A 23,841-nucleotide genomic window follows, 5' to 3' on the forward strand; every position below is an offset into this window, starting at 1 on the left:
AGTGTTATGTCCTCACTCCAGTTATGATGGTGAGCGCGTCCCTGGAGATACTAATTTGCAATGTTCAAAGTATAGACTTTGCAAATGGCATTTACATGTGTTGTAGAGGTCTTTCAACCCAGCTCCTATGGGTCATTGGCTCCTGTGTGCTTACCCATACAGTCACATGCCACTACACTCATCAGCTGCAAGCACTGTCACCTACTCTGTGCTGAGAAAGGCCTCTGACTGTAGCTCTCCTGGGAGGCCCTGGGGGAGGGTCTTATGTGGAAGATGAGTGTGCTCTGTTGGGTGGTCATCCCCCCTGCTGAGTATTCTCTTTGCCTAGCGTAGACCTGGGCTGGTCTCCTTTGGGAACTTCCTGGGCAAATTGGGGGATAGGAGATCAAAGGAAGGCATCAGGCCCTAGGTGTGATTCCTTGCTCTACCCTGCCCTTCCCACCAAAGTCACTTTCTTCTTTGAAAATCTTTGCGACTTCTCCATGCATAGAGATGCAAAGCAGTTTAATATGCTCTGGGGCAAGGTGTTGCTCTTGTCCAGCAGACACCAGGGCCACCAGATAAGTCAGCATAGCTGGGAGCAGCAGAGCATTAAGGAGACACTGAAAATAAGACAGTGAGGAGAGATTGCAAGGGCTAACTGGGGAGGCTTCTGAGGATGCTGGGTTGGGATGGAAAGAGAAGTCCCAGAGCCAGCAGGAGGAAGGGGAAGGGGTGTGCGACTGCCAAGCCGGGGGAGGCCTAAGGGTCCCTAGTGAATGAAAAATAGGACAGGGTAGACCACACCCTGCTGTGCATGCAGATGAGGGGCTGAGGACAGACTGAAACCTACCACTGCCACATGTTCAGGGCTTAGCCAGGCCGTGCTGGGGATCCCTAACTGGAAACCCAGGGGCTGGCACCATCAGGACCCTGCCTGCTGCCCCTACTCCCCAGTTCCCCCTCTAGATGCCCACTTGCTGTGGTTTGGGAGTTCTGTGACACCGAGAGGCTGTCAATAGAGGATCTCACTTCTCAGTCTCTCTTAGAGTCCTGCACCCCATATGGTGTTTCTCTGTTGAGCATCCTTGGTCAACCCTCTGAGTTCAGTGTCCTTAGCTGACCCTTGAGCAGGGTATCTTTCTGGGCTGCAGGCTTCCAGCTTGGAACTGCGTGGCTACTGGGGAAGGCTGGTGGCCACTTGGATCGGGCTAGGCTAATAATAGCCAAGGCCACGATCGAAGGGATCACTGACTCAAAGGGACAGATTGCCTGGTGGGCAGTGTTGGGGGAGCTGTTCTAGAGAAGGGCAAGAGATTCCTGCGCTCAGGAGCAAGGAATGGAGAGGCTTACACTAGAGATCAGTTCTCCTACCTTTTAGTAGAACACTCCTCCCAGGGTCTGCCCGGGTGGACACTCCCCTCCTCAGACTTCGCTTCTTAAAGGTGTTAGGTGGTAACTGAACAGTGAAATGCATGGCAAGGTCACAAGTGTTCTTTCAATTGCTTTAGGGTCCTTCTTTAAACTATCTTAAGAAATCAAATGGTGGTACATAATCTGTAGAAAACAGACAAAAGCAAGGGAGCTATTTTTTTGTTTGTTTGTTTTACACGTCAAGAGGAAAGGACTAATGGGCCTGACTCTTGACAGAGCCACTACGGTTGATGTGAAGGTAGGAATATGGCTATAGGTGTCTCCGATTGTCTGGGAAGGAAGATTCCTTTAGTAGCACTGGTGCACTAAGGTAACTTTTAAGTTACCTAATTTATTTATTAATAATAAATAAACCTTATTTATTAAGTAATAATAAATAAATAATAATAATACAATAATAAGGTAACTCCTGACCAGTTACTAACCTCAGTGCCCACATTACCATGGGATTGACTTGTAGATGAAGCCCCCCTAAATAGGAGGGCCACCATGACAATTCCAGAGAGGACCCACTCAGGTCAAAAGTTGCACTGCCCTGACGTGAAGGAGGAGTTGAACACCTGTTTGGCAAAGAGTACAGAAGGTGGTCCCCAGCTCTCCTGGTAATCAGCAAACAGTAATAAAATCGGAAACAGGCTGTTCTCTGTGTTCGGCCCACCCTCTCTGTCTTGAGAGTGTTCTCTGCTTGTGCCTCACTTTGCTTTTACTTTCCTTTCACCTCACTTTCATTTACAATAAAGTTCTCTTGGGTGACTTTTTGGTGTCTGACTTTAAATTTTCTTGGGTGGGAACCTATGACCTGAGGTTTGGAGTTTCAGCTTCCGGTGGGAAGAAGAGGCAGATGTTGGTGGGAAGGACTCACACCTTGGCCTCTAGCACCCCTGTGTAAATTAGTACCGGCTGACTGGTGCCAGTCTGTAAAAGCTGGGGCCTGCTTGCAATCTGGTTCCCCTTTTCGTCCCCACCCTTGTCTGTGGGGCTTTTCCACACCTTTCTGACTTAGGAAATCACCGGCCATCCCGGGGCCTGCCAGAGACCTGGAGGCTTTTGGGAAATGGGAGGCGGCCCTGGGGAAGCTGTCTGAGTCTCCCTTCCTGGCGGGCTGTGTCTCCCAGGGTGCTGTCCTGGCTGCAGGGCCTGCCCTGGGCGTGCTGGAATGCAAACAAGGAAGAGCCCGCCTGGGGAAGGGCCAGAACTGTCCCTGGGACCCAGAGGTCCTGTTTTTCTTTTTCTTCCGGGTTCAACCTTCCCTCTACTTTTCTCAGACTTCTCTGCCAGTGACACTAGGAACGTGACCTCATGGGGTCCAAGCCAGCTTTTCCTCCTCTCCTCAGGGAGCCTGGGAGGGAGGGAGGAATTTGGAGGACGTGTGTGTAGGATGATGGGTGGAGAGTCTGCAGCAAGATGGGAGGCAAGGAGGGTATGTGGGAAGGGTGTGGGGTGGGGTTGGGAAGATGGGGAGGTATAGGGATTGTGGGTGGTGTGTGGAGTACAAGATGTGTATGGGGGAAGGTCTGAAAAGTGTGGGTAAGTGTGGAATGGGAATTCTGAGGAGTGGCTGGAGGGCATGGGAGAAAGGTGTGGGTGCAAGGGGAGTGGTTGTGGTGTTGGGGAGCATGCTCAGCCTGGCATGAGCATGCTCATGCTCATGCTCGTGGCTCTGGGTCCCTGCGAATGACTATAGTCCATCAGAGATTGCATCCATCTGGGGAGTTAGCATTAATTGAAGACATTCTATTCTATGATTAGCCCACATGTCTACACTGCTGGTCCAGGAATGCCCTGGTAGCAGAGGCACGGTAGGCAGGGCTTGGGGAGGGGCGGAGCATGTGGTTCAGAGCTTCTGTGCCCAGAGGGAGGGAAAGAGCTTGCTTCTAGCATGGTGTGGGGGCTGGTTGGCACCTCCGCCGGTTGCCATGGCTGGCTGGCTCGGCCCTCTCGGTCTTGTTCTGCTTGACTTCCTTTGGCCCTCCTCAGAGCAGAGCAGGTGGTAGTCAGCTGCCGGCAGCCCACCGCCCACACAGCCTGTCCCTGCCCACTGGCTCCCACACCCAGGCCTCCAACGGCACCCCAGAGAGTACCTCCCCAAGGGAGCTGCTGGCCACCTTCCCTACTCTGTGTGCTTGATCATTCTGGTTGCCATCTCTTGGGTCCTCTTGGTCCCATGGCTCTGGCCATCTGGCAATCATGGAGGGAGAGCCCAGGGCTGGGGCTGAGGTTGTTTCTGGGTATCAGCCCCATGGTAGCCTCGCCATACCAGGTCTGTGGGTCCTTCCCAACTCTGCAGTGATTTCAGTGTGAGGCCCAGGGCAAAGGCACTGCCTCCCGGTGGGCCTCATTTCTCTTCATCTGTAACAGAAAGGAGGATTTATCATCCAGAAGTGAGAGCTTTCTGAGAAAGTTGCTACCAAAAAGAAAACACTCAAGGAATTAGAATTGAATGAATTGAAGACCCTCTATAAAAAAAACCAAGGGTTGGCTCCTAGCAAAGATGCCTTTCTTCCAGGTACGATCTCAGTGGCATCATTTGGTGTCCTCTGGTGAGTCCTCTGCCTCTGCAGTTACCCTGCCATCCATCCTCATCTGCTTGCCCAGGGGTTTGCCCCTGATCGACGCAGGCTTCAGTGCTGCCTCTGTGCTCCAGGCAGACACTGGTGGGTCAGCCCAGCCAGGGCACAAGGACTCCAGGGGTCCCCAGCTACGATGGAGCAGATCTCACCGATGCCCTCTGGGTGGAGCAGGGCCTTGTTGGTCTGTTTTGTCCTCATTTTGCTGCCCTGTCTGGAAGGGAACAGCTGTGACCTGCTTTATGGAGTCTTTCATGGGCTGGCCTCTTCTGGGGAGTTTTCCCCACCCAGGCAGGAATCCTGGAGAACTGGATTCCACGGGGCATCAGCCTCAGAAACTGAACCTAGGCTGGAGGTGACAGGTGATCATCTGGGCTTTGCAGGAGGCCTGGGTTTGCTGGAAGAAAAAGGTGTGCTGAAGCCAAGCTGGGGAGGAGGAGGATAGCAGATGGGGGGAGGGAGGAGCTGAAGGCAGTGACTATGTCCTGAACCCCATACAACCCCTTTTCTGTGTCCCCTTCCTGAGGAGGGGCCTCAGCCTCTTACCACACAGCACCCACAGTACTTTCAGAGAGACCAGGATTCCAAGGTGTTGCTGTTCCCAGGTGTGGCTTTTTGGATTTGGGATGATGTGAAGGTTGCATGTGATGATACTCAGGAGGCCCCCCTGCTAGAGGTCAAGGTGGATAAGGGGAGGTCATCCTGGGGTCTTTGCTTGTCCTCACCAACATCCTGCCCCATCACCTTTCTCTGGTTGGTAGAGGTAGTGGAGGAGTCCTTTGAAACGCCTATGGCCCTACAGGGACCTGGGGCTCACTGAAGGAGAAGGGCAGGTTCATGGGGCTGTGGCTTCTTTCCCGGGAAAGAAGGAGGCAGGGTCCAGACAAAGGGGATGTGGCTGTTCCGGCTCCCGGGATGGTTCCTGGGTTAGGAATCCACAGCTGCCAAGGCTTTTCTTCCCCTTTGCCAAACGTTCCATTCAGCTGACTGCCAGCTCCAGGTCCTGGCCCTGTGGTCTCAATTGTCGGCTCTAGAGGAAGGAATATTCTGAGAGGAGCCACGAGCTGCTCACGTCTTCCACCCCTGTCTGTTTCTTTATACACAGAGCCCAGCGTCTGCAGGAGCGTGCTGGGAGTTTCTGAGCTGGGGTCGGATGGAAGCTAGCAGAGCATGCAGACTGGACTGTCTCTAACCACGTCCAGCAGGCTCCTAGCCCCTGTTCCTTTGCTCATCTATATCTTTTTTTCATTTTTTAAAAATTTTAATTTGTTCTATATGATAGCAGAATGCATTACTTTTCATATTACACATATAGAGCACAATTTTTCATATCTCTTGTTGTACACGAAAGCCTCTTCTTAAAAGTCTTTGTGTATACACACACACACACACACACACACACACACGGGATTGAACCCAGGGGTGCTTAACCACTGAGCCACATCCCCAGCCCTTTTCATGTTTTATTTAGAGACAGGATCTCTCTGAATTGCTTAGGGCCTCACTAAATTGCTGAGGCTGGCTTTGAACTGGCAATCCTCCTGCCTCAGCCTCCCAAGCTACTGGGATTATAGGCGTGCACCACTGTGCCTGCTTCTTCTTAAACTCTTGTGTCTAGTTTAGCTTCACATTAGTGGAGAGTCCAGGATACACCCAGGCAATGAGAGAGGGAGAGTGAGTCCTGGTAGGAAATGGTGAATTGTTCGAGGTTGCTAAAATTTGACTAAGAAGATGCTAGAGAGGAAATAAATGAGTAGGAAAAAAACACAACAGCTATTTTCTGTGTCCTCACATTTGGGGCTAAAGGAGAACTGCTCAGAGGGAACATAGGCTAGAAAATAGACCTATTGCCTTCTTGGTATACACGTGCTTCAGTAATGGACTGAATCAAGACGTGTATAGAGAGGTGTATGAGACTGTGGGTTTTTGTTTTGTTGTGTTTTTGGTACCAGGGATTGAACTCAGGGGCACTTAACCACTGAGCCACATCCGCAGCCCTTTTTATTTTTTTCTTTTGAGACAGGGTCTTGCTAAGTTGCTGAGTCTGGCTTTGAATTTGTGATCCTCCTGCCTTAGCTTCCTGAACCACTGGGGTTACAGGCGTGCGCACCACGTGCCCCGCGGAGACTGTGGGTTTTCAATAAGGAAGCAGAGGTCAGATGCACATCTGTTGGAGGCAGGGAATTGGCCTGCTTGACCTCATCGAATCATGTCCTGCTGGAGGAGTGTGGTTCCTGGTACAGGACATATTGATACCACTGTCAGAGCTAGAGCTGGGGAGGGACTGCTGGAGCAGGGCAGCCAGTGTGTGGCATGAGGTCTGGGGCTGGCAAAGCCTGCAGGATTGGGGTGTGGTAATTGTAGGTGTTGGGGGATGGATAGAGACAGAGGTCCTCTCTGAAGAGAAAAATCTAGAAGCCAAAGGGATTAAGTCCTTATGCCCTCCAGTCCCCTGGATCCTGTCTGTCCTGAGGGGAAGTACTGAGGGGCCCTTCCTAGGGAAGTCCTAGAACCGAGTTCTCTTCCCTGCCTAAAAACTACTGAAATGGTGGGATGCCCAAGGCCCCAGGTGCTTGAGACTCCACTCTTCGCCATCTTGCTTGAGAGTTCCCCATTTCCCCTGCCCAGTGGAGATGGGCCGAGACATGCAGGGCCGCCCAGTTTTATACCCTAAGGGGAGACTGAATTATTTAACACATGCGTCCATCACCTTTGCTAGATTCTAAGCTCCTTGGAATTGTGCCACAGTCACCTGAATCCTGATTCTCAATACCCTTTGGGATCCAGTTCTATGGCTCAGGATGTGGGGAGATGACCCAGGCCCTTTAGGTTCTCCCAGTCCCGAGCCAGAGCAACGCTGGCACGGCGCCCTCCCACAAGAGAGCAGGAAGCTTCTCTGCCACCGCTTCAGTGGTGCCCTCGGCCCCTCCCTCCTTGGCAGGGGTTCCAAACAGAGCCAGCTCCTCGGGAGGGAGGGCTTTCTCCCTTTCTCTCCCCCATTGACTCTGAACCATTGTGTGGCTCTGCCCTGACCCCATTTCCTCCCTCCCAGCCCCCAGCCATCTGTGGGCAGCTGTGTAGACTGAGGTTGGTGTCTGGTGCTGCTTAGACCCTGGCACCAACCTGCTCGGCCTAAACATGTCCCCTTCTGTTGGGTTTCTTCTTATCTTCCTACGGGTTCTGAAACCCTCGTCTGGGGGTTGAAATCTGGCTGCACTTCTGAATCACCTGGCGGGGGTTGGGGGGTGCTCTGGAAATATACGGAGTCCAGGGATTCGCCCCACTGAATCAGAGCCTCCAGCGGGAGGGGCCAGGAATTTATGTGTTTGAAACATTTCCCAGATGATGATTGCAGTCATTCAGGTGTGGGCTGTACGCTGGATCATGTTGTGTCAATGTGAAATTTTGTAGGTGTGCTAAGGGCATCGTGTTTACAGAGGAGAATGACTAGAGGCAAAGTGGTGAAGCAGAGAGAGAGAGAGAGAGAGCGCGAGAGAGAGCGCACGAGTGAGCACAAAGCAGCACATGCAGGTGGGGATAGGAAACTGACCTTTCCAATCATTTCCATCTGTTCTCTTGAGAGATGGACACTAGGAGAGAACACAGGACTGCCAATGTGCACAACTCCAGGGGGCGCCATTCACTTGGTTTCTTTGTCGGGATGCCACTGATATAGAATACAAGGTGTGGCATGCTCTTGGGGTTGTGTGGTAGTGGTGCTGGCCTCAGATACCTCTTCCTGGATGGGCTGTGGAAGAGAAGGACAGAGGCCCTCACTCACCTGCCCTCTCTCCTGAGACCTATGTGACTCTATGTATATGTATTTTTTTAATGGAATCCCTCGTAGCCCTTAAGGACTAAGGGACTAGAGCAGTTTCCCATGTGTCAACCCAGTGGAGGCTGCTTCAAAGAAACTGAATTGGGGTAGGGAGGAGGCAGGAAATAGGAGACCTGATTCCTAAAATACTTGGCTCCCACTCCCCGAAAATGAAATTTGGGGCTTAGAGCAAGCCAGCTCGCTCTGTCTCAAGGTCATTGGGACTGGTGGCTGCCTCCTTTCCTGTTTGCCTCTCTGGTTTTCCCTGTGCCTGGCTGCTGGTTTCTGAATGCTCACTTCATTTTGGAGGTGGCTCTCGTGGACCTGCAGGGGATGCTGTTTGTCCTGTCCCGTCACCGTCACCGCGTCCCACTCTCTCAGCATCCGTGTGAGCCTTTAGGAAGGAGCAGCTGCCAGCTTGGCCCCTGGTGTGACGGTGTCAGCACAGGCTGGGCTTCCTTCCCTGCGTGATGGGGGAGTGGGGTGGGGGGATGGTGGTTACAGAGGGTAGCCGGCCTTTCCTGTGTCTTGGGAAAGCCTCAGGAGCAGGGCCTGCTTGGCTCACCCCTGGGGTTTTTCCTTGCATTTTCTATGACTTTGGAGTCCTCTGAGGAATTTCACATTGGGGAATCCATAGGTCTGAGTCAAAGAATCTCAGAGCTGGAAGGCACTGCATGGGGTTTTCCTGCCTATCTGTACACCTGCTTACAGGTGCCACACCCAGCCCAGTTACTTTTGAAACCCAGTCCTGTGTTTGAAGGACTCTAAGGAAAGACATCACCTGTATCCTGGTCAGCCTCTCCATGTGGAAAAACATAGAGAGGTGCCAGGAAAAACCGGTCGGTGCCAGGGTCTAAGCAGCACCAGACACCAAACCTCTGCCCTTATATTTAATATTCACAAAGAATGTTCAGGTACCCTCTTTCTCCGTGGAAGTAAGGCGAATTGGGATCTTGAGGAGCTTAGTGGGGGTGACAGATCCCGAAACGTGTGATTTTTTTTTAATATTTATTTTTTTAGGTGTCGATGGACACAACACCATGCCTTTATTTTTATGTGGTGCTGAGGATCGAACCCAGGTCCCGCCCGTGCTAGGCGAGCGCTCTACCGCTGAGCCACAATCCCAGCCCGAAACGTGTGATTTTGAATAAAATAATTTAAGCCCATATTTGGAATATGTACAGGTAGCTGTGTGGAGCAGGAAGAAGGGATCCAATCTGGGGGTTCAGAGAAGACTTCTTAGCCTGATCTCTTAGCAAGTCTCGGAGAGGTGAGTTAGAGTCACACAGGCAAAGGGGACCAGGAAGGGCAGCCAAACACAAGGGCTAGCGCTTGAGCCACATCACAGAGGGATCAAATACACAGTGATGAATGGGTTGAGGATGAGCTGGAGGTGAGTGGGAGATGGGGGCAGATGATAAAGGCTTTGCGGAGGAGTCAAATAGAGAGCCATTGAAGGATTGGTTGTTAGCAGGGGAGTGAGATGATCCAATTTACACTTCAGAAAGCCCTCAGGCTGCTCTGTAGAGAAAGCCTTGGAGATGGGAAGATTAGGAGGAGGAAGGACTGTTAGGAGGCTATTGTACAGAGAGGAGATAAGAGCTTGAATTAGGACAGCCCCGTTAGGATGGAAGGGAGCCCTAGTCCGGGGAAGTCCTGAAGGGGAAGAGACTTGGCAGTTCTTGGTGATTGGATGTGGGGGCCGAAGGAGGGACACTAGGGTGTCTGTTGAGTTTCTAGCTTGGGGATAGAATATGCCACTCAGGAGTCAGGAAAGAGGAGCAGGGCGTAGGGAGGAAAGAAGGTGACAGTTCAATTTGGGCCATCTGGATTTTGAGATTCAGGTGGGCAGATGAACTTGAAGGAGAACCAGCACCTGTGGGTGGTGGGATAGATGAGACTGCCTGAGCAGGGGGGTCGCGTGGTGACAAGGGCCAAGAACGGCAACCTGAGCCAACACCAGCATGTCAGGACTGGGCAGAGGGAGAGGAGAACAAAGATGGAGGCAAAAAGCAAAAAAGAAAACTGCATCAAAAGCCAGAGACTTAGGAAGGAAGGGGATGGTCTGCAGAGCCAAGTGCTGCATGGACTTCTGGGCAGAGGGAAGTGCCTGCTGAGCCGGGCAGCCTGGGCATTGTTGCTGGAAACGCCAAATGACAGTCAGTTAAAGAGGGCATGGGAAGGGAGAGTTGGGGAACATCAGGTATTGCTGCTCTCTTGTGAAGGATGGCGAGAAGGGAAGAGAGCAGAGGACCAAGCAGCAAGGGAAGGTGTTTAGGTTGTAAGTAGTGGGGGTGACAGATCCCGTTTTGTTTCTGAGGCTGGAAGAGGCCTGTTGATGGGCTGAAGAGAGAAACCACATAAGGACAAGAGGTTGAAGTACAGGACAGTGAAGGGAAATCCAGTAACATCACCCTGGAGGAGATCAGTGGTTGGCACATGAGCAGAAGAGGGTTGTGCCGATACATGGGATTGGAAGAGAAGCAAGTGCTCTATCACTGAGCCACATTTTATTATTAAAAAAAAATTTTTTTTTTGTAGTTCTAGATGGATAGAATATTATCTTATTTGATGTGTGTGTGTGTGTGTGTGTGTGTGTGTGTGTGTGTGTGTTCCTGGGCATTGAACCCAGGGCCTTGATGCATACAAGGCAAGCACTCTACCAACTGAGCTATATCCCCAGCCCTTATTGTATTTTATCTGTTTTTGTCAGGTGCTGGGGATTGAACCCAGGGCCTTGCTGCCTGCAAGGCAAGCACTCTACCAACTGAGCTATATCTCCAGCCCTCAGCATAGCTAATTTGTTTTTCATCCATGTGCATACATTAATCAATAATTCATTCCTTTTCCTTGCTGAGAAGTATTCAATTGTAAACACATAGACATACCACATTTTGTAAAAAGTTGTTTGCCTGATGATGGACATTTGGGTCATTTCCAGTTTGGAAGTATTGCAAATAAGGCTTCTGTGAATATTTGTGAATATTTCTAAATCTGTGTGGAAATATGCTTTCAATTTTCTTGGGTAGGTACCAGTCGTTTGCAGTGTGGGAATTGAACCCAGGGCCTCCTGCATGCTAGCAAGTGCTCTGCCATGGTGCCCTCCTACATCCCTAGACAGTTGTCCTCTTTTTTTTTTTTTTAATGTTTTATTTTTGCAATTCTGGGGATCAAACCCAGGGATGATCTATCACTGAGCTATATCCCCAGCCCTTTTTATTTTTTATTTTGGGACAGGGTCTCACTGAGTTGTTCGGGCTGGCCTCAAACTGGCAATCCTCCTGTTTCAGCCTCCTGAGTCCCTGGGATTATGGGCATAAGCCACCATGTTCATCCCCTTAAAACTGGAGAGTTGGCTCCTCTAAATTTTTCTTCTTGTCTGATGAAAGGCACCCCTCTTTTTCCTTGGGGCATACAGGAGAGAGATGAAGATAGGAGTTAGTGACCAGAGATGGAGACATGTATAGATGAGTGGGTGGGGGGATGGATGTAATAGATGAAGTTGACCTGGTATCTCATTTTTCCTCCATCTCTCTGTTTCCCATCTGTGGTAGGCACTGAAGAAATGGGCACGAGCCCAGACTATGTCACCTACATCAGCTGATTGATGAGTCTCTCTTTGTGGCTGAATGATATTTTTACTCCTCCTCTGCAGGTATCCAGACACCATGCTTCAGCCCTCCAGTCCTGACATTGGCAGGAATTAGAAAGCTTCCTTCTGTCGTGTGCCCCCCTGTCCTCACCATGTCTTCGACTCAGGGCAATGGGGAGCACTGGAAGTCCCTGGAGTCAGTGGGGATCAGCCGCAAAGAACTGGCCATGGCTGAAGCCCTGCAGATGGAGTATGATGCTCTGTCCCGTCTCCGGCATGATAAGGAGGAGAGCAGGGCTAAGCAGAACCTGGAGCCCTCTCTCATCAGCTGGGATGAGCCTGACTCAGACCTCTACCACAAGCCCGCAGCAAGGCAGGGTGACCTCAAGCTGTTACGCGGTCTCTCTGGCTCTGATCCTACCCTCAATTACAACTCGCTCTCCCCGCAGGAAGAGCCACCCAACCACTCTACCTCCCCGGGCCCCCAGCCTGGCCCAGATCCCTGGCCCAAAGGCTCACTGTCTGGAGACTATCTCTACATTTTTGATGGTTCCGATAGGGACCTCTCTTTGTCCCCAGGACCAGGGAATGTAGATGACTCTTGCAAGAAACTGTCCCCACCTCCTTTGCCTCCCCGAGTCTCTATCTGGGATACCCCTCCCCTGCCTCCCAGGAAGGGGTCCCCCTCATCCTCCAAAATCTCTCAGCCCAATGACATCAACACTTTTTCTTTGGTGGAACAACCTCCTAACAAATTGTTGGGGCATCGGATCCTGGAAGAGGAAGAGTTGCCAGGAAATGGGGGGCAGGGGCGCCTGCTGGGGTCTGTGGATTATGATGGTATCAATGACGCAATTACAAGGCTCAACTTGAAGTCAACCTATGATGCGGAGATGTTGCGGGATGCCACTCGGGACTGGAAGGAAGGCCGAGGGCCCCTGGATTTCAGCAAGGACACCCCTGGAAAACCTGTGGCCCGGAGCAAGACCATGCCCCCTCAGGTGCCTCCCCGAACCTATGCCTCCCGCTATGCCAACCGGAAGAATGCGACACCAGGCAAGAACCGCCGGATTTCTGCTGCTCCGGTGAGGACCTCACTGTATTTCTTCTGTTCCCCTTTTCCCATGACATTCAGAAACAAGGACCAGGCCCTCTTCTTTGCTGTTCCAAGTTCAAATCTGCCAAGTACTCACCCTTTAGTCCTCTCCTCCCCTCTTCTGCCATCGGGAATCTGGGCCCTGGTGGGTAAAGGTCCAAGGTGGGCTTGATTGTGTGGGGGGGGGGGGGCAGGAGAGGGACACCAGTAAAGAAGAAATGGGCACGAGCCCAGATTATGTCACCTACATCAGATTAATGATGAATCTCTCTTCATGTCTCTTAGCCAAAAGAGCCCTTTCTGGGGTTAGGAGCTTTGGAATCCTGGTTCCTAGCATGTGCTGACCTCATCATGTAAGGACTATACCAGGAGTTAGGGGATTTGTCGCTAACTCTGGGTGAATGGCCCTGTGGACTTAAGCAAGTCGTTTCCGGTGCCTGAGGCCCTGCTCTGACAAAGCGCTGTGCCACCTCGAGGCTCATTCATAATATCAGCCACTTGTTTAGTGCTCACTGAATACCAGACCCAGATCCAGGTCTCCACAACAACCCTGCCTGATGGCCCAAAGCCCCACGTCAAGACATGGCAGAGCTGGCATCCAACCCTGGTCTCCCTGTCCCAAAGCCCCCCTCTTCTCCTCCTCTTCCTCCCTCTCCCTTTCTCTTTTCTTCCCTCTCTCCCTCTGTGCCCAACCTCCCCTGTCTGTCCCTTTTGTGGTGGTAAGAACTACAGGACATAAGACTTAACCATTTTTAAGTGTTCAGTTCATTGTATCAAGTACAGTTGCATATTGTGTGCAGCTTCACTGCTGTCCATCCCCACCCACTCTTTTCCTAGTGAAAATATTTGGAAAAAAAATAGAACCATGAGAGTAATTTGACTTGCATCACTATGTAGTATAAAGTAGCAAAGTCTCTCCGTTTCGCCCCAGGTGGGCTCCAGGGCAGCTTTGGTCTGTTTCTGGCTGAGAGAAGTGTCCACAGCATCTCCATGAGTGGGACCTAAAGCCTGCCTTGTGTGTCACCCTTGGCCCCTGCCAACCGTGGCCTCAAGGTGTCAGGCGTCAGGGCTGACGACTTCTGTGGCTTATCATTCCACCTCATTCCATCCCCGTTTCCTCCTTATCCATTGTCCAAGGGGCGCTGGGGCTTTCCCACCTCACACCCAGCCTTTGGGATCCTTCCCAGTTCTGAAGAGCTCCTCAGTCCTTCCTTCCTCTGCTGAGAGAGTCCCCCCAAAAGCAGAATCAGCTCCTGGGATAAGCCACTGCTCCAGAGCTCAGGGCTTTTTAAAGGCCCTGCTCTGAGAGGTGGGGCTGCTCCCGCTATTTATAGGGACTAGGAGATTCCTGTTCCTTGCTCAGAGCTGGGCCTTGCTCAGGCCACCCTGGGAGGTGGTCAGCTCTGTCCTCTCTCCTGCCTCCTCCACTCCTTCACCCTGCCCCCATCCTGAGTGTCATCAGAGCTCTAAGAGGGAGCCCTGGCTGGAGGCTCCTTGAAGAAGCACGGGCAGAGCAAGCGTCTCTTGCCAATTTGGAGGGGAAATGCGGCCTTGGTCCTCCCCACCTCAGCTGGGGGCAGGGGCTCAGCCCTCCGGGAGGGGGGATCCCTTGGGCCCTCGGCCTGTACCCCCACCCCGCCTTCGCCGGGCTTCCAGCCGGAGGGACCCTCATCCCAGGCCTGCTGAGCCATCTCTGGAAATGGCTGGCTCCAAATGCCAGCCTGGTACCCCCGCTGCCAGCCTCTGCCTGGCAGACTCCCCCAGCCAGCATCGGGAGATGGCACCAGGGCCTGCCAGCCGGGCAAACGTAAGTGGCTTTTGTTTTCCTCCAGTGCCAGTGAGTGGTACGGAAAGGGCATGAAAATGGCCTTCAGTAGCCATTCTGTTCTGCCCCTCTCCCTCTCCTGCCTTGGCCTCCCCGCTCCTCTCTCTTTTGTGGGTTAATTGCTGACAGTGGTTCTATTGTTTTGTCCGGGACACAGGCATGCACTTGGCAGAGCCAGGGCCTCACATGCCAACTGCCCCTACGACTGCCCTCCCCTCTGTGTCCCCCACCCCACACAGCCAGGGGAGCAAGGCTGCTGAGAGGGTCACCCAGAGAAAACAGTCACATATTCAAATGAGGAGCTCAGTTGAGGGGCAGGGAGGACCTGAGAACAGCCAGTGGGGAGGGTGAGAGATGAGAGGTGCTGGTGGTGTGGTGTGCACAGACCCAGCATCAGGCTCCGCCCTGGAAGCAGCTGTTAGAACCAGCTGCCTCTCCTGCAGCAGGCTGAGACTCCCTGGAGCGCAGGCCTCCTTCTCTGGGATGGCCGACCTGGGCAGGTTGTCAGGCAGCAACCTGTCAGCACCAACTTGCCACCTCCTTTCTCCTCCTTGAGGCTCATTTGAGGACTTCCTTAGGCCCCTCCTGGGTGATTGAGAGCAGCTATGGATGGGAAACAGTTGTGGGTCTTGTCTGACAACCCCAGCACCACACCATGCTCTGGGAGAGGAGGTAGGCCAACCAGGGCAGGCTGTCCAAGTTGCAGCCCTTCAGAACCAGCAAGCTCCAGAGCCAGCAGGAAGGAGCCAAGCCTTCTCCCAGGTTCTCTCCTGCCCAGACCTCTGCTTTGACACTTTCTTCCTCAAATAGCACTTACAGAGAAGGCACATGTGTCTGAGTCACCGTCTACCAAAGGGCTCTAGATCTAGCTCCCTTTGCACCTCTGGGGTGTCAGAGGGCCAAGCCCCTCCTGGGACCATCTGGAACCCCTATCTGCCCTGGCCTCAGTGGAAGGGCTGGGATAAATGGCCACCAGATCAGCTCCCACTGCACCTCTGGGAGCCTCCCCAGGAAAACTCTCGCCCCGCTTGGCCGCACACGGCCCACCTGGCTGCCCCGAGCTGGTCAGAGACTTGTCCACGGCACCCCACTTCCATACTCAGCCCAAGCGTCAACTCTTCTCTTTTAATGTGGCTGTTGGTCTCCCAGGATGGCACACAAGTGTATTTCTGGATTTTCTATATTGTCGTGCGCCCCTTTCTCTGGATCGAAGAGCTGGAAAGTCTTCACCCCTAGAGTCTGGTTCAGATGTGGGAGTCCCTTCACGAAGGGGGTGCTATAGGGGAAAGGCACTGAGTGGGCTGCTCTTCCCTTCAAGGTGGTCTCCCGGCACCACACTGTTGCCAACGGCCACGAGTTGTTTGAAGTCTCAGAGGAGAGAGACGAGGAAGTTGCCGCGTTTTGCCACATGTTGGATATGTAAGAGTTCAAGAATGGGTGGGGGCTTGGAGGATTGGGGTGGGGGAGGAGGGTCACCCATTTCTGAACTTACTTTAGAAGGAAGAAGAGCCTCAATTCAGAGCTATGGGATGCCTCTCAGATCAGGTGTCTGCAGGGTTTTTGAAATCTTAGAAGCCTCATATTTTTATTAAAATTCATAAAATTCATCTAACAGTCCAGTCAACCTCACCACTTTAGGCCCTGACCCTCAGTGGCCCTTAGGAGCAGATGCACCCCAGGTAAAGATCAGAGTGTTCTCTTGAACTGAAAAAAAAAAAAAAAAGGAAATGGATGCATCAAAGTTTTCTGTTAAACTTAATATGGAAATCTTTGTCATTTGGAACTCTCTCTGCTGTTCCACTGTGGGAAATATTTTGCAACTGTAGCCGAGAATGAAGAGGCCAGTTTCCCACAAGCTGCCTCCCCACAGCTCCCAGTCTGGCTTGCAGACCCAGAGGGCTAAGCTGAGTGGGGACAGAGGGACCCTTGGCCAGGAGGGTTCCCACAAATCTCTTGTCAACTACTCTCTGAAGGCACAGCAAGGGCCCTTCTCCCTCTTCCTGCACAGCCTTCGATCTGGCTCTGACATCCAAGACTACTCCCTCACCGGATATGTCTGGAGCGCTGTAACCCCGAGCCCAGAACACCTTGGGGATGAGGTCAACCTGAAGGTGACAGTGTTGTGTGACAGCCTCCGGGAGCCACTCACTTTCACCTGCAACTGTAAGTTAGGGAGGGCATGTGAACTGGGGGAGGGGTAGCTATGTTTCGGACTGTAGTTACGATCCCACCTCACCTTGTGGTCCATGGGGATGGAGAGTAGTGGGAAGAGACTGGCTCTGGGGCCATCTTTCTGTGTCCACAGCCACTTTCTTAAACCCCAAGCTGTTTGTTTGCCTGCATCATGTGGTTGGCAGTAATGCGGGAGAGGGCTTAGCTGGGGACAGGAGATCAATAGGGGCCGAGCCCTGCTTACCCCTTGCCCACCACTGTTGCTTTCCCCACCCTGCTCTTTACAGGCTCCTCCACAGTAGACTTGCTCATCTACCAGACCTTGTGTTACACCCACGATGAACTGAGGGAAGTGGACGTGGGGGACTTTGTGCTAAAGCCCTGTGGACTGGAGGAGTTCCTTCAGAAGTGAGTGAAAGGGGGCAGAGACTTGTGGGTGGGGCAGCACCTGCCTTCTGGAGGCCTGGGGTGTAGGGCTTGGGAGGGGGCTAGGCTCCTGCACTGGCAGCTCCGCCCCCTCCCTGCAGTCAGGACTCCTGCTTTCTGGGCACACTCCCGGCCACGTTGCACTTTCCCCAGGAGCTCCGTTTTCCAGCAGAGTTGGCTGGATCCTAAGCCAAATCTGCTGTGGAAAGTGCTTGGAGCTGGGATTAGGCAAAGTTGATGAGGTCCTATCTGCTTGCAGACTTCTGCTCGCAGAGATGTGCATACTGGGGGAGGGTGGTTTCTCCTCTCCTCAGGATGTGTGGTGTCTTCACAGCTGAGGTAGCAGGACTAGGCAGAGGCGCCCTCACGGAACCTAGAGGAGAAAATACAGTTGCTGTCTTCCCCTGCCAACACTCCTTTGTCCTGCTGGCCCATGCAGCGGGTTGTCCTCCTCCCAAAGGCTGGCTTCCAGCTCCTCTTCAGCCAGTGCCCTCTGCAGAAGGCAGCGTCCCTGGAAAGTGTGATGTGGACCAGCTGAAGCAGCCCCCTTTCTGCTACCCCAGGGCTCTGGAGGGCTGGGCTGCAGGGGAGGCAGAGGCAAGGTTCCCACCCCTGGCTGGTACAGTTGTGTGGTGGCAGACAGATCAGGTTGGCCATTGCCCAGCATTTCCAGCCACTTGGAAGAAGCAGGCCCTGGGAGTAGAGAAAGGTGAAAGCCACACTCCTTCCATCAAAGAGCCTGCTGGGTACCGCTACTCATTCCTTCTTGCAGGCAGGTCTAGATACCAAGATGGTCACCCCTGACTAGACCACAGGATTGGTCGTCAGGAATGAAGATTCACAGCTGAGGGTAGCAGGACTAGGCAGAGGCGCCCTGGCGGAACCTAGGGGAGAAAATACAGTTGCTGTCTTTTTTGATCGATTTCAACCTTAGGGATATTGTGGGATCTTTTCTGGTCTCAGCATCCTCATCTGGAGACAGAGGGAAAGGAAAGGGACAAGCCCCACAACTCCGGGGACACATTCAAACATGCCCCATGTGGTTCTTACTTATGTCCTTACTTCCCCTAGAGGTAATAATAGGGGTCCTAGGTCATGATGTTGTGACAGGGAAGCCCTAGGCAGCCTCCACTTTTGGAGGAAACAAGGGCCGTCGTGGGTCAGTTGGGCGCTGGGAACACCATTACGCCGGCTTGAATTTTGGCTTGCCATGAACTTGTTGTGAAGTCTGACTTTCAGTGTCCTCAGAAAAGAATGATGAGGGTTTGGGTTGGGAGTGTAGCTCAGTGGTAGAGCACTTACCTAGCATGCATGAGACCTTGGGTTCCATCCACAGCACCCTCGCCCCCCCCAAAAAAATTGGTGAGGATTAAATGTGATAGGGATCCAATGAGCAGTCAGTGAATACCAGCAGGAAAAGATCAGCCCAAAGAGAGGTCTTAATGGGGCTCTGGATGAGACATGTCCCACCATTTCCCTTGCAGCACCCCTAGTCCTGAAGTCCCTAAGTCCAGGAGTAGTAGGAGCTGTCAGGTTCTGCCTCTCTGCCAAGACCCAGGTAGAATATTACCAAAGTAGTGGGACGGGGTCAATGGTCCTAGGGTCACACCCCTTCCACTCTGTCTTCCACGGAGAAAGTCAAGCAGGCCCCTGGAGACCTGGCCCAGCAGCCCTCTCACCTCCTGAAAGTTCTTGACCTAGCCACAGGCTCCTGACATAGGACAACTGCCCTGCAGTAGGGGTGGCAAGGACCCTCTGGAAGTTTTAGAAAATCGCTAGTTCCCGAGGAACCCCTCAGGATTCCTATTCCATGCCTGGCAGGAGGGGCTGATATTGGTGGTGGTGGTGGGGAGTGCTGGTCCAGGATGCAGGCTGCTCTCAGATAAGAACCTTGAGACACTCCTAGGGGAGGGTTGGGTTTCCTGCCACCTCCCCCACCCCCACCACACTCTTCCTTCCTCCTAGACACTCCCACCGCTGGGGCCTGCCCCTCTGCCCCGCCTCCCTACCCCCAGGCTTTGGCTGCTCTTCAGTTTTAGCAGTTTGGGCTCCAGATTAGAGGCCAGGCCCCTCAGGATGTGGAGAATCCCCTAAATCCTGACTGGATTTGGACTGGCCTCCAGTCCTACACCTCCACTGGCTTCTGCACATTCCCCTCCCTTTCACACCCCTCCCCTCCCCTCCCCTCCCCTCCATTTTTGGCCTAGATTCCCAGCTCTGCTGAGGAAGGAAGTCCGTTTCCGGCTTCTGTTACCCAGCTGCTGAGACCTGGCCCAGGCTGCAGTGTTGGCCTGGAGGTGGGACTCCCTCTGCCCTTTCTTGTGGGTTTCCTTTCTGATTAAGGTGTGATTTGGAAGTGAGGAAGGGGCTGGGTCCCAGAGGGGCTCCCTAGGCCTCCTCCTCTAAATTGGGGTCAGGAGGAGAGTCTCCTGTCTGGATGCACTTTTTAGGGAGCCCAAATCAGGCGGGACCCCCAGAGGAAGGGAGAATCAACTTGGGTGAGAATCATCATGATGGATTTGCTTTGTTTGGGACCAGCATCTTAGTCGTTAATATAGAAAGAGGGTGGGAACACCAGAGCCTGGGCACAGTGGATCTCTCTTGGTTGTCCTCTACACTGAAGCTAAGAGATGGGGTGTAAAGAGCTGTCCCCTGAGAAACCCCCTGTCCTCCCCACTCACTCAAGCAGTTCCCAGCCTGGAAATGAACCCGTGATAACAACACAGGTACAAAATACCCGAGACAGCCAATATGTGTTCAGCCCAGGGTTGTTTGGATAGATCCTTATGCCTTCCCCCACCTCCACCATGACATTTTCCAGGAGCCCAGGGTAGGGCCTGCCACACAGGTCCTAGCCCCACTCGGACTCCTCTGGTTTCTTCCTGGTTCTGTCTCCCCAAGGCAAGGGTATGTATCTCTTCCCAAGGACTCTCTAGGATGCTAATGGCCTTGTCCCCCTACCCCGCCAGCAAACATGCTTTGGGCAGCCACGAGTATATCCAGTACTGCCGCAAGTTTGATGTTGACATCCGGCTACAACTCATGGAACGGAAGGCTGTGCGCAGTGACCTGGCCAGGACGGTCCGTGTGGGGAGTGGTTGTTGGGTGCCCAGCGCCGGGGAGGTGGAGAAGTGATATGGGGCACGTTAGGGGAGTGGAGTGGGAGTGCTGAGATAAGGGCATCACCCCTGCTGAGCAGAGCGCTCTGTATACAGGTGAATGATGACCAGAGCCCCTCCACCTTGAACTACCTCATCCATCTGCAAGAGAGGCCAGTCAAGCAGACCATCAGCAGGTGAGTAGGGGACCCATACTCACCCATCTTCAGGAGACCTGGAAAGAATGGGAACCCTTGACATCAGAGCCCAATCCCTGAACAGAGGACAGGGAGGGAAGGAATGTGTCTGCCAGAGCTGGGTCTTTTGTGACCTCTCCTGTGATTTTTCTCTGCCCCCAACTCCCAGGCAGGCCCTGAGTCTTCTGTTTGACACTTACCACAATGAGGTGGATGCCTTCCTGCTGGCTGATGTGAGTACATGACTTGGAGCTGGCCCAGGGGAGCTGCTGGAAGCTCCTCTGCCTCTTACCCGGGCTTCCTGGGACCAGTCAGCACCACCAGGCATCTGGGTAGAGCTGAAACCTTGCTGGCAGAGTCCTTCTTTCCATCCCCCTCGCTCACCGGCCAGCCAAGATCACTACTGGCTGTAGAGCAGCTGGCAAGCGTGTAGAAAGGGGTTCTGCTCCCAAATAGAAGAAGTAGGTCAGGAAGTGTGTGCTGATCCCTGTCTCTGGAGTAGGACATCTCCAAGCAAAGGGAACTAGAGTTGTCTTCCCAGTGCCACACTTGAATGTGCATTGGCGTGTGCATCCCACCAGCAATGTTTAGGAACCTCGGGCTTGAAAGGTTTCATTGAGCTGGTGTCACAGGTAGAAAACCCTCAGGAGGTGGAGGGTCCCAAATGCACAGAGGGGCCAGCGCCCTTTCCACCTAGACTGGTGAGGAACCTCACACCTCAGAATTATGAGAATAAACATTTGCCCAAATGTCAGGAAGCTAAAAGCAAATCTGCTTTGAAGTGACCTTCAAAAACAACCTTCCCTGCTGGGCGTAGTGGTGCACACCTGTAATCCCAGTGGGAGGTAGGATCACAGGTTCAAAGCCAGCCTCTGCAATTTAGAGAGGCCCTAAGCAACTCAGTGAGACCCTATCTCAAAATTAGAAAGGAAAAAAAGTGTGTGGGGGGAGGAGCTGGGGATGTAGCTTAGTGGTCAATTGCCCTTGGGTTCAATCCCCAAAATCAAATAAAAAAATCAAAAAAAACCTCTCACTTCCTTGATCTAGTTAGCATCGTGGATCCTTCCTTCTGGGGAGCTGGACTCTGTATCTAGCTCATCCTCTCCCCTCTGCCAGAATCCCTTCACAGGTAGCCTCTACTTAAATATTTGCAATGACGAGAGTTCTCTGACCATTCTGCGAATTGAGGCCCTCCCTGTGCTGGCAGGTGCTAGGGCTAGAAAAGTATAAGAAATTTCTTAGCCTTTGGACAGCTCGTGTGATTAGACCAAAGCGATAGTGAGTCGAGAGAAGAGGACAGCCAGGAGTTAATGAGGAGCCCCTGGAGGGTGCTGGAGAGGGCCACTGGTGGGGAAGCCCTTGTCAAGGAGCTGGTAGAATTTTGTCTGGCCCTTAATTTAAATGGATGTAATTAATCAGGGCCAGACAGGAGAGGGGATTCCACAGGAGGAAACACAGGAGCCAGGTGCAGGGGGAGGGTAGAGTGGGCTGTCTATGGAAGTGGGATGGGTTGGCCTGGAGGTTGTGTACTGAGTTAGGAGAAATCAGAAAGTGGGCAAGGAGGCCTGCACGGTCTCTTTGGCCTCATTACTCTTCCCTACAGATCAATTTTCTTCCACCTGCAGGCCCCTGAGGGAGACCTGTGTGTGTCTGAATAGTAGAAGTGGCCAGGGGCAGACGGATGAGGCTGGGAATGAGAGGTGGTTGGGGGAATGGGCTGGGGTCCTGGGCCTGGCTCATTTAACACCAGATTGTTTGCTGCGGATACAGGATGTTTGAACACGAAACATGGATTCCACTAGTTCTTCTTTAAAGTCATTATCCCCTACACTTCCCGACTCACTCATTTAAGTGGGGAGGGGGAGGATTGGGGGCCACCAGTGTGAGAGCAGAGCTGCCAAGCCTCACGGTGTGGCCTCCCACAGGGGGACTTCCCGCTGAAGGCCGACAGGGTGGTCCAGTCTGTCAAGGCCATCTGCAATGCCCTGGCTGCTGTGGAAACCCCTGAGATCACCAGCGCTCTCAACCAGCTGCCCCCCTGTGCCTCCCGCATGCAGCCCAAAATCCAGAAGGTAAAGAGGCCTGGGCATTTGTAAACGTGGGGAAGTGGGAGAGGAACGTTCATAGGTTACTGCGTTGCTGGGGTGACTAGGTGACCCTTTGCTAAAAAGACTCTTCTTGCTACTTCTATCTTTTAAGCAGTACAAACACAAGAATTCTTGGAAAATGGATGCCAAGTGCATCCCCTCTTCGAAAGGATGAGGGTGGGCCAGGGCCTGCCCCTGGGACGGATTGTGCAAGCCCTGGCCAGTGAAGGCTGATTCACAACCACCCAGGCGTTGCCTCGCGGTCTGCTTATCCATCAGGGTACAAAACCAAACCCGGAGGAGAACGTCCCAAGAGCCAGGGGCTCTGTGACGCCACAGTGGGGGCTGTGTGCCGTGCAGATGGGGCTGGCGACACAGACACTGTGATCCTCTCAGCCGAGTGGCCTGGGGTTGGGCTTTTCATTAGGGTGGATGCAATGACGATTTTTATCCCCATCAGCTCCCTCTGTCCATCATGCGGCTCTGGTAGAAACCATTACTCCATCCTCCCTGGGGAGTCTCTGCTCCTCACATTTCAGCCCAGCCTGGCCCAGATGAGTGCAGCTGTACAAAGCCCTTTTTCCAGCTGTGATGAAAAAGGCCACGGTCCTGAAGCTCCCTCCCTCTTCTTTTTACCCAACAGGATCCCAGCATCTTGGCAGTGAGGGAAAACCGAGGTAAGGGGACTGCTGTCCCTCTTTGTCCCTTAGGAGCAGCTAGAAACTGCCAGCTCTGCCTCTTTGATTTATGTGGCCGAGCTTGGCCTGCTCTGTGTGTGTGTGTGTGTGTGTGTGTGTGTATGTGTGTGTGTGTGTGTGTGTGTGTTTCCCTGCGAGGTGTGGACACAGCTGGAGCCCACATTGCTTTCCACAAATTATTTTCTCATTATTGCTGCTAGTCATTCCTGTGGTGTCTCTGGAAGGGGTGATGAGGTGGGATAAGTGTGTGTGTGGGGGGGCGGGGAGAGTGAGGTGCAGCCAGCCCTCCCACCCAGATGGGAAAGCTCCCACCTACGTATGTAGGCTGTGCTTCTTCTCCAGGCTGCTCACAGCCCCTACGTTTCCAATTTAGAACAGATCTTGGGAGAGTGAGAAAGGATTTTTCACTAGGATTTCTCTAGGACTTCCCCGTTGAGACTTTAATGCAGAACTTTGCCTTAAAAGCCTTTGTTGCTGGAAATCGTACCGTGATTCCCAGTCTTTTAGGTTTCATGGACCAATAAAATGCCCCCAAAAAGTGTTTGGGGGACCAACACAGAATCACCAGCATTTTTTTTTTCTTTCCACATGCCAAACTCAGAGTCTTGCACATGCTAGGCAAGTGCTCTACTGCTGAGCGGCTCCCCCAGCCCTACTAGCTTTTGACTTTGCCAAGAAATGACTTTTTGAAACAACGGACAGTTTCTCAGTACTATCATTTGCTAAAAGGAAGAATATTTGAACACAATAATATAAGCATGTAAAAACAAGGACCAGGTTTGAAACCAAGTAGCTTATTTCTTTATGCAAAGCTCAGGATACCCTCCTTCTCTTTTCCCATTTCTTTTTTTCC

At 52.7% G+C, this 23,841-nt stretch overlaps 1 protein-coding gene across 4 annotated transcripts in view; it reads left to right on the forward strand.

The window, feature by feature from the left end:
* Pik3c2b (phosphatidylinositol-4-phosphate 3-kinase catalytic subunit type 2 beta) overlaps window positions 1-23,841 on the forward strand; it is a 63,120-nt gene that overhangs the window by 9,132 nt on the left and 30,147 nt on the right. For 2 of the 4 annotated variants that reach the window (XM_026397117.2, XM_026397118.2), the window contains exons 2-10: window positions 11,453-12,474; window positions 15,629-15,729; window positions 16,319-16,473; window positions 16,770-16,890; window positions 19,878-19,989; window positions 20,124-20,203; window positions 20,373-20,436; window positions 22,129-22,275; window positions 22,934-22,967. In XM_026397117.2, the coding sequence (XP_026252902.2) occupies window positions 11,542-12,474; window positions 15,629-15,729; window positions 16,319-16,473; window positions 16,770-16,890; window positions 19,878-19,989; window positions 20,124-20,203; window positions 20,373-20,436; window positions 22,129-22,275; window positions 22,934-22,967 (1,747 nt within the window). In that variant the 5' untranslated portion in view covers window positions 11,453-11,541. Of the gene's footprint in view, window positions 1-11,452; window positions 12,475-13,865; window positions 14,293-15,628; window positions 15,730-16,318; window positions 16,474-16,769; window positions 16,891-19,877; window positions 19,990-20,123; window positions 20,204-20,372; window positions 20,437-22,128; window positions 22,276-22,933; window positions 22,968-23,841 lie in introns of those variants that run through there. The other 2 variants (XR_013344353.1, XM_026397119.2) reach the window with 2 other exon arrangements.

Source organism: Urocitellus parryii, chromosome 9 (assembly GCF_045843805.1).
Source record: "Urocitellus parryii isolate mUroPar1 chromosome 9, mUroPar1.hap1, whole genome shotgun sequence".
In the NCBI taxonomy this organism is placed as follows: domain Eukaryota; kingdom Metazoa; phylum Chordata; class Mammalia; order Rodentia; family Sciuridae; genus Urocitellus; species Urocitellus parryii.